The sequence below is a fragment of the Nannobrachium achirus genome (genome assembly GCF_963921795.1).
Source record: "Nannobrachium achirus genome assembly, chromosome: 10".
NCBI classification, from domain to species: domain Eukaryota; kingdom Metazoa; phylum Chordata; class Actinopteri; order Myctophiformes; family Myctophidae; genus Nannobrachium; species Nannobrachium achirus.
The window spans coordinates 51,067,080-51,085,414 of NC_137819.1; the positions used below are offsets into that span (position 1 = coordinate 51,067,080).

The window sequence follows — 18,335 nt, forward strand, 5'->3', positions numbered from 1 at the left end:
TGAGGACGTGGGGTAAAGTAATCTTTACGGACGGGATAAGCAGGGCCGTGCTTAGGGCCTAGGAGGACCCAGGCAAACCCCAGTTTGAGGCACCTGGGTCGGGACCCATGTGTGGGTTGCGGACCAATTTCTAGTTGGAGTCGCAAGTAATGCCTGTTTACATTTGGTTTCCTAAACTTTTGTTTTTAATTATTTGAAAATATTTTCAAATAATTAAGATATGAGAAAATAAATCATGAGTTTAATGCAAACTAGCATTTTTTCAAAAATAATTCCATATAAACAAAATAAGAAAAAGCAATTGTGCTTCACTCTCACATGAATTTTTACAGTTACAAGATAACATAATGGGAATATCAGAGTTATTACCTACAAATAACTAACTACCTTAATGATAATAAGAACAAGAATAACTTTTAAGTGCCTGTTTTGCAGTGGTTCTCAACCACAATAAATACATGTAAATCACAGGCAGCCTGTTAATTATATTTCAATTCATAGCTACTTCAATTATTGCCTTTATGCAGACAAATACATTTACTGCACCCAGCATTTAGCATGTCAGAGTGGTTGTTGGAGTGCCTCTGTGCGGCTGCAGAGTTCATGTGCAACTTCTTCCAGATAGATTGATTGATTGATTGATTGAAGACTTTATTAAAAGTACAGTTTCATGACAGTACAGTCAAGCCAAGGTCAACTAAAAGGAGATCCTAGTAAGCTTTTCGGCTTATTTACACAGGAAACCTTTATGTATCTCATATAACCTTGAATGACGGACGGATAGAACTCCATCATTTGCAAAAGGGGGGCCCTGCGATTTTCACTTGCAGGGGGGGCCTGCGATTTTCAGGGACTATCGTAGATTAAATGGTTAATCGGTTATTCAATGAATTTATACATGCATATCAATACCTATTAGATATGTCACAGCAGGGCATGTATGCATATCAATAGACCATTGTCTGAACCTGTTAACTCATGTAATGTATGTGTAAGTGCCGGCCACTTGACATCATTCAAATCCCCCCCCCCCCCCAAACACTGAATTACCAATGCTTGGTTCCAAAAGGTGCCCTTTTTTTCACTTGAGCACCCCCCCCCCCCCCCTTCAAAATGTCTCTGCACGCCCCTGCCTCTTAAAGTGATCCCTGACAAGTTAGCCATGTAGGCCTTATTATGTTATAATAACCCTCTTTAACCAAAATATACAATTTAAAACACTTACAATATATTCCTTTGAGAGAAAAAGTTATATTTTCAACCCATGGGGGAGCCATTGCATTGTTCGACGCATGCAGTGATGACGTAGAAGATACATTTTGGCTGGTCGGGCCCATAAGGTTAATATGGAAGGTCTAAACAACGTTCTCTTTACAATATTTAAAACATTGTCTTGAAGCTCAGATTAACTGTAGTTAGTAGTGTGGTGCTTTTCTGTTCTGTTCAATCAAGTAGGATGTTTTGCCAGGTTAGTAAAGTCTAAAACTTGTTTACACCGCCATTTTAAATTGGCCCGTCCAGCCAAAATGTATCTTCTACGTCATCACTACATGCGACGAACAGTGCAATGGCTCCCCCCATGGGTTGAAAATATAACTTTTTTTCTCTCAAAGGAATATATTGTAAGTGTTTTGAATGGTATATTTTGGTTAAAGAGGGTTATTATAACATATTAAGGCCTACATGGCTTACTAGTCAGGGATCACTTTAAAGATGTATGTGACATCACAGAACACACATGAAGGAACTGCTTGGGTGATTAGGGCCATGGCTTACTAGTCAGGGATCACTTTAAAGATGTATGTGACATCACAGAACACACATTGAAGGAACTGCTTGGGTGATTAGGGCCATTGTTATCTGGTCTGCACCTTTGAGAGCCAAGCTCTTTTCAGATTCCAATGAGCTATGTCCAAAGCAATTGTTTCATGTTAACCCTCACTTCAACTGTTCTTTGTTCAACAGCTCAACGGGGGCCCATGCCCATGTTGGTTAAAAAAATTATAATAATCTCATGAGGCCCACAGCCTGTGTGGGGCTGCCTATTTTGCCTGTGTGGACTGCACGGCCCTGTTTAAGAGTAGCTTAATGAATGGCCACAGTCAGTGCGCAGCAGGCTCCACCAATCACTTAGCTTACTTGTTAAAAGCAACATATTATTAAGACATGACAGTAATATGGGTGCAAAATGTACTAGCCCCATATAAACGTAAAATATACTCTCCTCCCTAGCTGTGGGCATATGCCATAGGCCTATGCACATATGAACCTGCCGGTCTGTGTCCAATAGAAAGTTGCAGAGCATGGAGTTAAAAAAAAAAAAAGTACAAGGTTACATGCGCAAAAATAACAGATTTACAAGCTATCAACACCGTCGGATAGATAGTACATTAGCTTGCAGATCTGTTCTTTTAAGCATGTGCCACCGCGCACAGAGAGAGAGAGAGAGAGAGAGGAGAGAGAGAGAGAGAGAGAGAGAGAGAGAGAGAGGAGAGAGAGAAAGCGAGGAGGCGAGAGACAGACAGACGATTTGTAGGCCTACTGTCATGAAACTGTACTTTTTTCTATTGCAAACTTCTAAAAAATTCTTCAATCAATCAATCAATGTGTGTGACGAGAGAAAGAGAGGGAGAGCGAAGGAGACGAGAGACGAGAAAGAGAACAAAAAAAAACGATATGGTCGGAGGAGGGTAATGCTGGGTTAGGAGCGTACGAGCGTTGTCATTGTGAGTCTGTCTGTGCGTGTGTGTGAGGGAGACTTGTTTTTTTCATTGTCGAAATACCGTGCCGTCTTGTCGAACGGTTGTCGTGTCGGACAGTTGTTGTGTCGAAACATTGGCGTCCTTTTTTTCGAAAAAGGGTGCCGTCGAAACAGCGGCGCCGAAATCTTGCGATCCCTAAGTCGAACTATCGGCGCGTCGAAATTGCGTGCCGTCGAACAAATGACACGTCGAAATAGCGACACGCTCCCGGTACAGTTCACTGGTACAAGGTCAACTAAAAGGATATCCCCATATAACATTGAGACGGATAGAACACAGTACTATGCAGTAAAAAATAAATAAACAGTGCAAAAAATATATACAGTAGGTAAAATACAAAGAAGGGTCAGGGGAGGTTGGGCTAGAACAGCTGGGTGACTCGATTTAACAGATAAATAATGTGAAAATAGCCGAACTACGAGCTTGTAAATTGGCTATTTTTCCTTTTTTTGGTAATATTTGAGAATCTTTCTTTCTTTCTTTCTTTCTAAAATAACAAATGATAGGAAATAAATGAAAAAAAGTTGTAGGAAAAAACACGGCCTTTAAAGGGTTAAAAAAGCAATTTCTCCTTGGTCCTGCTGGCTTTTACCTGGTGGTGTAAAGTAACTAAGTACACTTAGCACCGTACTTATAAGTACAATTTTTAAGTAGGCCCATCTTTTTACTTTACTGGAGTGTTTTCAGTACTTTTACTTCCACTCCACTACATTTCAGATGCAAATAGGCTATTGTACTTTTGCTCAATTACAATTATTTGAAAACGTGCTTAATACTTTGCAGATTTGTATTACTATTATATTAGGTTACAAAACATACATTAACCAATTCAGCCCTATATTTGGCAAAAAGATGTACAAAAGATTTTTTGTTTATATTTTAATACTCATCTCTATCTTTACAATCCCCGAACCGTTGGAGTTCTGGGGGTCATTGGTGGGTATTTATTTATTTATTTATTCTGCTATGTTCTGCCTCAGTAGTTTTCAACCTGTGGTCCGGCGATCACCAGTGGTCCTTTGAGGGGGGTCCTTTGAGGGGGTTCCAGGTGGTCCCCAGCTAAATGATGGAGAGTTGGTAAATGGACCCATTAGAAATCTTTAACTCTTGAGAGCGTAAAATGAAACCAAATGGATCCATTTGGTTTCATTTTATGCTCTGAAGAGTTACATTATTGTTAAACACCTACCTGCAATAATTCATTTACAAGAAGTCTACACGATTAGAGATTGTTGAAGAATAGTTATTTTGACCTATATTTGCCTGTTAGGTGCCTCTCTAGGCCTACCACATCAATACAGCATGAAATTGTGCGAAAATCGTATCCAACGATAACAAAATATTATACTTGGGTCTGGGTGGCTAAATCTCATCAAATGGAGGTCTGTGGCTCAAATGCCCAATAAATAATGGACCTTGATAGTGTCACCTTATTAAACTAATGGCCTGAATCACTTTTTGCGGAAATTGAAATTGGTAATTGAAATTGTTAATAATTATTTATTAAATTTTTGTGTGAAATGATTAAGAAATATCATATCCCGGTAGTTTTGTTTTGGATATTTTATTTCTAATTTTTCCTGAAAACCTTTTAAAAAATCTCAGCGTGGTATCAAACACAACAAATGACACGTGCATATCTCATAGGCCAGGCACGTGCACACATAGATATATAGGCTTGAGCCCCTTGCCCTTTTCCCATCTGTAAAAAGTGCGCTCTACAGACCATGAATGCAGTTTTTACTATGGTGAAAGAAATGCAAATGTCCCCCCTTTTCCATGCCATTCAAGAGAATTGCTTTGTCTAAACTCTCCTGAACTTGAATGCAGCATCTTATGTTGAAAGAATTTCACCAAAAAGGCCCTTTTTAGTCTGGGGCCTTAGGGGGATATTTTGTGCAAATCAGTCTAAAAGTGCCAACATTTTGCACAGATGTAGCCCAGAGCATGGTAATGATTTAGCTTGGGCACCCGAGTCGGCGACCTTCGGGGTCACCACAGCAGCCAAATCAACTTGGGCTCCCATCGACACTATACTACAGGAAAAAGATACACAGAAAAAAATCTGCTTTAAGGTAGGATGTGGTTCAAAACGATGGTTTAGTGATGAGTCATCACTTTTCACAGTTTTGTGGGGGCCATTTTTAGCACAAGGAATGTTTTTTGTGCAAAACAAATACTTGCAAATGGATTCAGAATCATGACAAACCCCTAGTTAGACAACCCTCACATCCTACTTAAAGCAGATTTTTTTTCTGGGCATTTTCTTCCTGTAGTAGCCTATTGTGTCAATGCGAAGCCCAACTTGATTTGGCCGCTGTGGCGACCCCGAATACCCCTAAATCATTAGAGCATGCCCTGGGCTACATCTGTGCAAGACTGCACGAAATGACCATTGTATCCCCCTAAGGCCCCTGACAGAAAAGGCCCCTAACACCATCAGCGACAAAGAACTGTGGCAACGCATCAACCAAAAGCCTGCAGGCGAAGAGATCCTCCAACGTCAATGGAGATGTATAGGCCATACTCTCTATACACCAGCCTCAAACATCACAAGACAGTCCCTCAAGTGGAACTCCCAAGGGAAAAGAAAAAGAGGACGGCCACGAAATACCTGGCGCCGAGACTTGGAGGCAGATGCCAAGAACATGGGCCACACTGGGGACAGCTTGAGGTGTTGGCCCAGGAGGGGTAATAGGCGTAAGTAAGTAGGTAAGGCCCCAGACTATTTATAAAAATGTCAGCCCCTGCCTCTCTAACATTCAAGGTGATTATATGAAAAGTGTTGAAAACCATTGTTCTGCCAGATCACAACGTGTTTCTGCTTGTACCTACAGTAGGCCTACAGGAACTACAGCTGTATGAAAGCGTTACTCTACCGGTGACTTGACTAGAAGTTAATGGATGTACGGTAATCTTTTGTTTTGTCCACACTGTCACCGAGATGTCATGTTTATAATCCCAAACACAAACAAGGCTTACCTCCCATTAATCGGTATTATCCATATCTCTACAGGCCAAACGCTGTGTTAATGCCCTTAACACAGCTATTTGGATTTCACATGGGGCCATTGGATTCCCTCTTTCCCAGGTGTTTTGCCCATGGTGGGTGTGGTTTTGAGGTTAGTTTTAGGCATAATTTCTGTTAGGGTTAAGGGGTTGGGTGTAAAATGGCGGAATACAATCGATCGATTGATCATTGAAATGAATTGGCCTGGCATGGCCTGACTGATATCACTGCCTAGATACTGGAATCTGTGTGGCTCTTCTTGCATTTCCAAGAGGCGGGTTAAAACAAGAAATGACAAAAATCATTATACTGTATACAGTATATCAGGTTGAACTTGTCGTTTTCTTCGGAAAGTGATACGAATTACCATCTATTACCACAGGAGAAAGTGAAGCAAATGACCAAATTTGGCTTTGGGGCCAGCCAATGAGGAGAAAGTAACGCAAAATGACTATGCAATGACTATGACCCATAGTCATATATATTGGCTATGGGGCCACGGCACCCACAGCCAAATGGCCGGACGTTTTACAGATCAGGTCTAGCCGCCTGATAGAAAAAAATAATCATCTCTGGTGATAAACCTGCCCCAAATTTGCATACTGGGCCCTGATTGGTGTCCCACAATTTCAGGACAGCAAAACAAAATGCTCTGCGTGGGGGCCACTCATCATCAGACCTCTTGACTCCCACAAAGCACCTTGAACTTGGCCTTGTCTTTGCCCTCATTAACAATTCCGTTAATGTTCTATTAATTATGCCATTATTATGCGCCCATGCAAACACAATTGGCCCGTATTCGGGGGAGGGAAGCTGGGCAGGGCGGGTGGATTTGGTCATAATAGTGAATACAAAAACTTGCTACACTCTGTCAGGATAAGGCATTAGGCATTAGAGCCTGTTATGTGGTAAGCGGCCGGACCGCTAACGCTCCATGTTATCACAGTCTTGAGTGACACATAGTCTAATAACTAATTGAATGTTGTCCATATGAGGACCGTAATACAAAGTTAATCAGTTATCCAGACACGTTGAAATCCATCATGTTTGAGGATTAAATTAAAATGGTAAATAATGCAATGCCCTCCATTCAGGTGCCAGAAGGTAATTTGAGTGTCATTAATGGTTTGAGTTTGATTGAGGACATGTTATTGTATGAACCACAATGGCCAGTGTGTTGTAATGTGGCCATGCTACACTGGTGGTTTTATTGTACTGTACACACACACACACACACCCACACACACCCACCCACCCACACACACACACACACACACACACACACACACACACACACACACACACACACACACACACACACACACACACACACACACACACACACACACACACACACACACACACACACACACACATATTACTGTGTTGATACTAGTAAGACGCCTCAGGGCGACATGCGACCTCGCCCTAAAGGGCTAGGTCGTGCCAATTCTTCTTCGCCGTCTGGCCAGTGATGTATATCGGACCAGTTACCCATACTGTATATGTACATCCCTTTTATGCCGTGTGTGTGTGTGTTTGTGTGTGTGTGTGTGTGTGTGTGTGTGTGTGTGTGTGTGTGTGTGTGTGTGTGTGTGTGTGTGTGTGTGTGTGTGTGTGTGTGTGTGTGTGTGTGTGTGTGTGTGTGTGTGTGTGTGTGATTCCTACGTCCGCCTGTCACTGGTGCTGCCTGAGAAAGCAAAAACCTTGCTTAGAAAATAAGAAGATAAAAAGGTCAATTCACCCTGAATACGGAGATGTCGAGTCGCACAGGATTCGTTTTTATCAGAAGACGTCTGTGATGTGATGATTATGGTAGGTAATTCGGCCTGTAATTATTACACCACAATGTCTGTAATTATTACAGACATGGTCGATTCGCACATAATTAAAAAAACAGACGTCCTCTGTGATTATTATAAATCACTTGAGGAGGTCCCTACATAATACTAATCGCGTGCGAATCGGGCTTAAATGACATCAAAGTGAATCTGATCAAAATATAACACCATTATGCCTGTTCATCACAGAAACCTTATATGACATGTGTGGTGCAATAGATAGACCATGTGTGTGGATGGTGTAATTTCAAGGGCCCTATAATTCTGTGAGTGCACAAAAGAAACCAAATGGACCTTGAGGGTCCCTAACCTGACTCCGCCAGATGGTGGCAGTACCGCCACCATCTGGCAGAGTCAGGTTAGAGGGTCCCCACTTTTTTGTCCTTCTTTCTTTCGTCCCACAATTTTTTTTGTAACCCATTTTTTCACCCGGTGTCAATTGTCTAATGTAATGCTGGGCACTACACTATACTCCTTCTTCCAACCTGGGGAAAGCAACGGAATGACCTCACGCTTCATTCAATGAATGAGGAGTCAAGCTGTTTCTTTTCACCTGACAGGGGGGAGTTTCCCCGCAGAGACATAGCGCGTGGAAGGAACACTTTATTCAAACCAGTTCCTCTTCCCCTCCATCAGGTGCCCGGCTGGCAGGAGGCAGTATAGAGACCAGGATTATGCCTACCATGTTCTTTTGTGAGGGCATATCCCCACTTTTGAGAACCACTGCAAATAAGACAATTCCTTGATGATCCTAGGGTTCATTCCTTATCTATTTCAATCCACTATAAAAGATGATTTGAACTTTGAACAATGATTCTACAGTCTACTACTTACTTGGACTGAGGTGTAGTTATGCCTTCCTGTCAGTAGGTGGTGCTAAAGGACTGAGCATATGCCTACCGGTGGTTACTGTTTCAGAATGATAGAGAGATGGAATGCTACACAGTATTCAATAAATGCCAAACAAGTTAACTAATGTTCACAGATTGGATTTACGTTGCTCAAACCAACATTCAGTCATAAAAGCACATGTATTGGAACAGTATTGGCCAGGTGAAAGGGCTAACAAATTATGTTTGTTGTCATAATTGTAGTGAAAGTTACTCTAATTCCCTCCAAAAAATAGTTTGAATATACAAGGCGCCAAGGACAAACATTACAGCACATTTTTTTCAGCTTCTTTTTTTAATCTTTCCATTATTTTAACAACCTTGATCCTCAATCTGAAACAAATCACAAGACACCCATCCCGATTCAGTCATTATCTTTCTTCAATCATACCATGAATACAAGAACGCTTGCCCCCAAAACACGCTCGCTAAGGGTGCCCTCACACCAAAATACCTATGAGAGTGGAATCCGCGTTCCGCCAATGCATTTCAATGAGAAGGGAGCGTTTTTTGCAGAAATCCTCTGCTGGCATGAAACCGCTTCACTCTCATTGAAATGCATTGGCGGAACGCGGATTCCACTCTCATAGGTATTTTGGTGTGAGGGCACCCTAAGGGAAGAATCCAGTGGTGTAAAGCAAATAAGTACATTTACTTGAGTATTCTACTTAAAGGAGTAGTTCACCACTTTTCAACCTGTCTTCATATAATAGGTCCTCACTAATGTTCATGATAAAATATCACCATTTTTTTCTACTCAGTCCAAGTCTCCTAGGAGAGCTGTGGGAAGTTCGGAATCCATCGTCTTGTGACATCATCATTTTCCAAAAAAAAAAATTAATCAATATTTTTGAAAAAAATATTTAGATTTTTATTATCGCGAGAACAATGGCTTCCACTTTAAAATTGCAACTTTTCAGGAATAGAAAGCCTGCAGTTTCTATAAACTGGATTGGCAATCGATGATGTCACAAGACTATGGGTTTCTGACCTGCCCACAGCCCTCCTCTGAGAAAAAAAAATGAAAAAATGAAAAAATCTATTTTTGAGTGAGGACCAATTATATGAACATAGGTTGAAAAGTGGTGGAGTGCCCCTTTAAGTACAATTTTTAGGTATTTGTACTTTACTTGCCTATTTCCTATTTCCAATATTTTTACTTCTACTCCACTACATCTCGGATCCTTACTTTGTAGATTTTGATCCTTACTTTGTAGATTTTGATTATTATAAAAGAACATACGTTAACCACTTCAGCCCTATATAGCCTACATTTTGGCAATTTGAAAATAGATGATCTACAAGCTCACAATGCAATGCATCACAACGCATTGTGAACTTGTAGATCTTCTATTTTCAAAATATGTTTTTTTTTACATTTGAAAACTTGAAATTGGACATTCTGCATATGAGTTACTTACATTTTGATACCAATACTTTTGTACTTTTACTAAAGTACATTTTTAATTCCGGACTATTACTTGTAACAGAGTATTTCTACATTGCAGCAATGAGTACTTTTCCACCACTGGACAAATCCGGTGAAAGAAAGATGGGGCGACTGTGTTTTTTGGGGGGCGAGCGTTCTGGTCACCCACACAAACAAACAAACATCCCTTGTGCATATCTGGGTAGATGCAATGTCCCACGCAGGTCCCTTTAAACCAGAAACAAAAGTCAGTACAAAACAGCACCAACTAATTGAGCAACCACGGTGCCTAGAGTCATTTTCAATGATCAGTCACCCCGCCCCCACATACACACACACACACACACACACACACACACACACACACACACTGACTAGTATGAATATTTGATATTCATATGGTGCAAAAGGAATGCAAAAAACAACGTTGCAGCAGCTATTCAGCAAGTTAGCATTCTCTAAAACGTTCTATTACAGCTTCATCTGTCTTCAAATCTACCCAGCAATCAATAGATCAATCAATCAATCAATCCAATAAAACCTGTCTCTTTGGGGTGGGGAGGGGGGGGTAAAGTGTGATGATGCTATTGTTTCAAGTATTGAGACTAGTGCTTCTTCTGAGAAAAGGTACGACCCCCACACCCTCCCCCCAGAGTCAAAGGAGTGCACTTTTTAAGGCGAGTCGGGATAGAAACCGAAAAAAGTTAAGTGACTATAAAACTAAAAACTTAAAATTAAAAGTGCTGTAACCCCTTTAAGCCAGCTTTATGATTGACTGATCGATCGATGATAGTTTTATGGTCAGATTGCTCTGAACTGTGCTGTGCATGCCAGTGTCGCATGCCCCGGAAATAGCCGCTCTACCATCTCACAACACGTCGCATTTTGGCGACAGATACCCGACTAAAATGAATAAAAGGAAGAAATAGAAGGCACAGCGATGGATTTTAAATCTTCAAGGTGCAGAACAAGTGATTTTTTTTTTGTTGAAGTTAAGAGAGCAAAGAGCTAGAAATGGGAAGCAGACTGGTGTGACATCAACAGTGCTCTCTCTCTCTCTCTCTCTCTACCTTGCATGACGGAGTGTTCTACTGCTGGTGGAAAGTAACTCATTACCTTTACTCAAGTACTGAAGGTAGGGTAAGTATTCCACTTAAGTTTCAGTTTTCATGATCAAGTGGGTGTTGGCCTTGTTGCACGTAAGGCCCGCCCCCACTTGACCATGATTGGAGGAAGGCCTCACTCTCTCCTGATTGGAGGAAAACCTGTCACGTGCAGTTTTGGTGGAGAAACTGAAACTTATATTTTCTCCGAAGTCCAAATATGGACCAAACACTGTCGTAACTATAGCGCTATCAGAACATAGACCCATTTTGTTATTATTTGAATTAAATGAACTCACTTACCCTACATTTAATTTTATATATATATATATATATATATATATATATATATATTTATGCTTTATTTGAGTAATTGTTTGCGATACTATATACTTCTACTCCACTACATCTCATAGGGAAATGTTTAGTTATAGCTTTAGTTACTAGTTACTTTATTTAGATTATTAGATTATGTCTATCAAACAAAACAAAAAAAAAGAAAAAAAAAGTAACCATTTAAGACAAACTCGTACGCCAAATTTAGACAAATTAAAATGTCAGTACTTCCACCACCGAGCTACTTGTTATCAACTGAGGGAGAGGGAAAAACAGGAAAAAAAAACAGGCTGACATAGCTGGCACACGCTGGTTGCATCATCTCTGAGCCGCCATTACACCCCAAAAATGTATAATTTTATTAAAATAACCTTAAGACTCCCCTTGATCAAATTGAGTAAACATTAGGATTTTACACTTAATTTGTCACCACCCAAAGTTATCAAAAATATGAACCGTTGCCACTTTATCTTAGAAAAATAAACCCCCAAATGTTTGTTGAAGAAAGGCACTTTTTCTTTTTGTTAATGTGCTAGACTGTTTAAATCACCCCTCACATTCCTGCATTCAAGTCCTATCAGTAAGAGAAAAACGGATAAAAACAAAACAAAACATTAAATTGTGGAATGATTCAGAAAACATGTGCTGGACTCCCATGGCTGCAAATTTGCACAGGCATTTAAAAACCACTTAAACCTCCCAGCATCCGTTGAACCAAATGAACCCGTAGTGGTCCATTTGATTCCATTTGCAGAACTGTTAATAAGGTGTCCATTTTGGTTCCCTTTTGGTCCCATTTCTTTCGGTGTCTCCACTTCGAGAACCACAACCTCCGCTCAACACAATCTCCACTCATTCATTCCATCCCCACATTGGTATTATAACAAATAAAAGGAAAGGCATTGGCAAGAAGAAATTGGCCAGCCATCCACTGTCAATTCCCAGTTTAGAATGGAGTGCAGGTTGAGAGGTCCTGGAGCAGAGCACTGCGCTCGGCAGGCATAGAGAGCACTTTTGGGCTCAAAAGAAGAGTTTCTCTCCTCCTTGTGTACTTAGTCGTCTCGTCTACCATTCGAACGTCCACTGCGGGAGTCTGTCTCCTGTCTACCACAGGGGTCTTCAACGTTTTCAGGCCAAGGACCCCTTAGCTGAGAGAGGGATGAAGCAGGGACCCCCAGATTCCGTATAGTTTCATCGTTTGACAGCACAATCATCTGTGTATTTTGTCATTTCAATTTCTGTTAATAGATATGTAACCACTTGAACCGTCAATACTTAATAAACTTTCACTCTGTACTTAGTGTGCTCTTTTTTCCCCTCTACACCAAACCTCTTTGCCGAAAATAGCCGATCTACAAGCTCACAAGCTTGTAGATCTGCTATTTTTGGCTAAAGTTCTCAGAATATGGACATTAGGGTTCAAGTGGTTAATATAAAAAAGGAGAAAAAAGGTTTCTATCACACAAAGATTTGAAGGGCCCACTGTAGTAACTCTGAGGACCCCCTGTTGAAGACCCCTGGTCTACCATTCGAACGTCCACTCCTGGAGTCTTGTCTCCCGTCTACCATTCGAACGTCCACTGCTGGTGTTTGTCTCCCGGCGCACAGCGCCTCATCTGGACGTCGGCGCGTCCCTCCGGCGTGCGGAACGCCGTGATGCACATGTCCGAGTGGGGGTGATAGATGGTGCCGTCCTGGAGGGGTTTTTAGAGAGAGAGGAGAGGAGGATTAACCTAAAACTTAACCCATTTAGGCCTGGGATTATTGAATGCTTTAACCAGAGAAAAATAGCAGATATACAAGCTCACAGCGCGGCACCGAGTGCCGCGCTGCGAGCTTGTAGATCTGCTATTTTTGAAAAATCAAGATTTTCTTTTGCAAGTCTTTGAATATATCTATTTAAAAGCGAATATTTGTAACTCAAATATTTGCTTCTGGGGGTCCCTGGAACAACATATTTTGAGAGGAGAGTCTGTGGCCAAATACCTGTAATTGTGGGGGTCCTTGACATGAAAACATTTGAGAACCACTGATTTAGAAGAAGGATTTAGAAGTCGGGTCAAAGATCGGGTCAAAGACGTTTTTTTTTTCAAGATTTTTCAAAAATAGCAGATCTACAAGCTCGCAGCGCGGCACTCGGTGCCGCGCTGTGAGCTTGTATATCTGCTGTTTTTCAATAGTTAAAGCATAAAATAATGGTTAAAGTGGTTCAAATCTAACGCGACTCGGGCAATCGAAATGCATCGACAATCGATTTATAATCGAATCGTAGCCCTCTGAATCCAATTGTCAGGTACTTAGCAATTTCTGCCCCTAGAGTGTGTGTGTGTGTGCGTGTGCGTGCGTGTGTGCGTGCGTGCGTGCGTGCGTGTGTGTACTTGTAATTTGCGATACGTGTGAGGTCCAAAAACCTCCCCCCCTGTAGATTTAGGAAACAATTATCCTCGTCCTCCTCACAAGATAGATGGGCGGTTTTATGGTTTTAAAGGTTTTTAGAGTTACTGTAACTGTAGTCTTACAATTAACTCACTTAGCGCCGAGCGAGCCAGATTTCAATATGAATCTGCGCTTATAACGCCAGGAAATAGCTATATTGAATCCCCAAAATCACATTACATAAACAGGTACACGTGCCTGCAGATGCCACAAGATGACCACTAGAGTGAGCCATAGCTCATAGACTTTCCATGGTCCCATGTTAAGTCAGAATAAAAAACAAGGTTCATGACATAACAGGATGGTACAATGACATGCTCTCCATTGACATTCAATGGACAGGCCGCGGGCCGCCATTTGAGCTCAATACTGCTCAATTCGTGCTTGATCGTCTCAAACCACCATTGGTATGGGCATCGGAACGTATATAGATGCCACACAGAAAGTTTCCGAATCAAAATCCGACCTAGTGAAGCTACGTGAGGGTCGGATGGTTTGCATTGAGCCTAGCGGCTAACAGAGGCCTACGTAAACAGGAAGCTATGGCTTAAAGGTGACGTCATAATCGTATCCTTTTTTTTCACGGTTTTCATCTGTATGCTAGTCGAAGGTAAGCTAACCGTTCCGCTCCGTCTATCAACCCAAATTAAAAGCTTAAACAATGCTTTTATATAAAAGTCGCTCCGAGTCGCTCGGCACTAAACGCCATCATTAGTTAGTCGCCCCGAAAGTCGCTCGGCGCTAAGTGAGTTAAGGGAAAGGTTTTTTTAAAGGCACTTAGAGGTGAGGTTTTAGGCGTTGGGGTTGGAGCTACGCCTGAGAACAACCAATCCACAAGCTCTCCTCCGCTTGGTGAACAGCAGCTACTTTCTGTCCGAGACAGACAGCGGCTGGCATGCAGCTAAATATAACTCAGGTTTAGAGTTACAGTTAAAAATGGCGAGGAGGGAAAAAGGGGTGAAAATAGCGTTTGTAAAAAATATTGATGTACTCACAAGTATAGTGACACAAAGGCGTGTGTGTGTGTGTGTGTGTGTGTGTGTGTGTGTGTGTGTGTGTGTGTGTGTGTGTGTGTGTGTGTGTGTGTGTGTGTGTGTGTGTGTGTGTGTTTGCTAGAAAAAGTTCAAAGTCATCAAAATGGCTAGGATTTGCATGCCCACCCGCAGTCCTATCCATTTGCAGGACAAAGCTCAATGCTACTCAGAATGCTCAGACTAAAGCCCTTTGCACACAGGACAGTTGCGTTTTTTTCGTTTGCGACATGAATAAAACGCATTGGATTTGGTGTGCAAGGCTGTGCGGAATCGGCTCTGCGGATCCAAAAAGGAGTCATAAAAGGAGTGATGAGTATTTTACCGCATGCGACAAGACGCACGAATCGAACTGGGTTCGATCGAGAAAAAAACGCACGGCGGCAGCCACTCGTCGCACGGCTAATTCGGAGCCGGTGTGCATGAGGTCATAGAGAATCATTGTTTTCTTTTCAAAAAATTATGTTGTCCGTTTTATCCGTGCGGTTAAACGCGCCTGTGTGCAAAGGGCTTAACTGTTTACTCATGGGTGGATGTGTCATCAGACTCATCACCCATGACTGATCCACCCGTGTGTGTGTGTGTGTGTGTGTGTGTGTGTGTGTGTGTGTGTGTGTGTGTGTGTGTGTGTGTGTGTGTGTGTGTGTGTGTGTGCGCGCGCGCGCATGCGTGCGTGTGCCAGTCAGGCACGTGCACACATAGACATCAAAGGGGGCTTGAGCCCCTGCCCTTTTAACCGCCTGCAAAAAGTGCCCTCTCTAGACCATGAATGTAGTTTTCTTTATGGTGAAAGAAAAATGCAAATGCCCTCTTTCCATGCCATACCTGAAGGCAGCAGTCAAGAGAATTGCCTTGTCCAAACTCTCCTGAACTTGAATGCAGCATCTCGTTGAAAGAATTGCCCTCACTGTGTAGAAATCCATGCTGTACGCCACCTCTCCAACATTGACTTTTTTATGTCAAGTATCAATCATCAAAAATAGCCGACCTCCAAGCTCACCACGCGCCGCAGCGCGAAGCGTTTTGAGCTTTTCGATATTTTCACCAAAAAGCCCCTTTTAGAAAAGTCAGCCCCTGCCTCTTTAACATTCTCTGCATGTCCCTGGTGCCAGTGTTAATTTTGACAGCAAATTTTGATTCAGTTGTGTGCAAAGAAGAAGAAAGGACCTTACGTCTCTGAAGTGCCATGTGATCTGTGGCGGCGTGGGGTCTCGGTCATGGGGGCAGTGCCTCATCCCGATGCCTGCCTGCCCCTCTGCCACCTGGGCACACAGCTCCGTCACCGAGTTGAAGCGGATCTCCTTCTGGGACGTGTACTCAAAGTACTGCGGAGGGGAGGGAATGTGAGCCGTTAAACCAAAAAAGACCAGAACACATTATTACGCATTATTAGTTAAGTGTGCCTGCCATGCAATGGCAAAACACTTATTGTAATCCGCCATACTTAAGTAAGTAAGTAAGTAAGTACAGTACATAATGTCGCCACAAAATTTCGGCACGTAATAAGTGCCGCACGATTTACGCCACCGCCGCAATATATACATCAAAACGTGCGGCTCGGCCGGGAATGGGGTGCTATTACTTTTCTAAGAGAAAAGTTGTATCGTTTAATTGATATTAATTTATTAGTGAATTAATTTTACCCATTGACTTATAATGGGAATCGCAAAAACTCACATTCAATATTTTTTTTCTCGCAAACCATAGGGGCTACAGTTTCAAAACTTGGAGAGGAGATTTATAATGATATCAAGGATTAAATAGTCAGTTGGCCTCATGGTGGCGCTATAACAGTCCACTTTACCTTTCGGCCTGTAACTCTTGAACCGTGGGTCGGAAAATTCCTTTTTCCCTGGATTCCTTGGGTCATGACGCATCTCCTCATATAGGCCACGCCCATTTGTGTCAGGATAGATTTTCCGCCATTTTGAATTTTCTTCAAAACACACTTTTTGCTCCTTTTCCTACATATTTTCTCCAAATGTCACAAAAATCGATACACACGATCTATGGACTCATGCGATAAACATATTTAAACGATATTTTGATAGTCCATACCGTTCTTCCGTAACAGGGTTCCAAAGTTAGCGGGAGGAGCCCATTTTGTAAGAAGTAGCCATAAATCACAAACGAAACATCCAGTCAACACCAAATTTTAACCACAAGTGGGGGGCGCATTTCCACTTCGACCCATAGGGGGCACCACAAACGCGCAAAACGTAACCGTTTCATGCCAAAACGTGTTTTTCAGGGGGAACGACCCTCTCAAAACGAAACACTAACACCAACCGCTACACAAGGTTGCACAGACTTAGCGAGCTGCAGGCACACTTAAAATTTCTTAGAAATTTTCTTTTCTAGTATATATATATAATGTTCCGACAGAATTTCGGCACGTAATAAGTGCCACACGATTTACGCCACCCCAGCAACATATACATCAAAATGTGCGGCTCGGCCGGGAATGGTGTGCTATTACTTTTCTTTCCGATCCGCGTTACCATGGCGACGTAATTCGTAAAAACTACGCTCAAAAACCCCCATTGACTTTGAATGGGGGACTCTGAAAAAACCCCAGAAACTTTGGCCCCACATTACTCTGACATACTTTTGCCTAGCAACGTCATTTAAACTTTATAATGCACACACAACTTTGGTCTTTTTCTGGCCAATAGGGATGAGTTGTAATTGATTAAGCCCCGCCCCCTCTGTATTCCTATTGGCTGGGTTTTAAACAGCCACTACTCCAGTTCACAACATGGTACCGTCTTGAAACTTGGTGTCTGGACTTAAACGGCCAATAGGGACTTATTACTTAAGCCCCACCCCTCTTAAGCCCCGCCCCTATCTTCCTATTGGCTTAGCTTTAAACAGCTATATCTCCAGTTTGCAGCATGGTACCGTCTCGAAACTCGCTGTGTGTACTTACATGTCCAATAGGAATTATCTGTAATTGCTTAAGCCCCACCCCCTCTGCCTTCCTATTGGCTGGGCTTTAAACATCCATGTCTCCACTTCCCAACACGTTACTGGTCTCAAACTCGGTGGGTGGTCCCACAGTCCCAACTGCTAACCGCTAATGGTAACCGCTACTTCCGCTAATGCTAATCTAAAAATGCTAAAAATGCTAATGCTAACACCAACCGTTACACAAGGTTGCACACACTTAGCGAGCTGCAGGCACACTTAAAATTTCTTAGAAATTTTCTTTTCTAGTTTAACCATTATTTTCATGCTATTCAAAAATAGTATCAGATCTGATATTTTTGAAACATCTTGAATATTTTGACTCAGATTCTATACATGTCTTCTAAATCCTTCTTCTATAAATCAGTGGTTCTCAAACCCTTTTGTACCCCCAAAATTCCTATCAATAAAGGCAGAAACCCCCCCCCCCAAAAAAATATCTTTATCATATCTGGGTTGCTGCGACACGAGTCACACTTGCATGAATTTCGTCCATGTCCCTTTTGTGCCCATATATGGAGAGATCCCTG

At 42.0% G+C, this 18,335-nt stretch overlaps 1 protein-coding gene across 1 annotated transcript in view; it reads right to left on the reverse strand.

The window, feature by feature from the left end:
• Window positions 1–11,403: 11,403 nt before the first annotated feature.
• Window positions 11,404–18,335, reverse strand: part of poc1bl (POC1 centriolar protein homolog B (Chlamydomonas), like) — a 51,453-nt gene continuing 44,521 nt past the window's right edge. The window contains exons 11-12 of the mRNA XM_080734991.1: window positions 16,011–16,163; window positions 11,404–13,065 (exon numbers count right to left, since the gene is read on the reverse strand). Coding sequence (XP_080591117.1) covers window positions 12,934–13,065; window positions 16,011–16,163 — 285 coding nt within the window. The 3' untranslated portion in view covers window positions 11,404–12,933. The remainder of the gene's footprint in view (window positions 13,066–16,010; window positions 16,164–18,335) is intronic.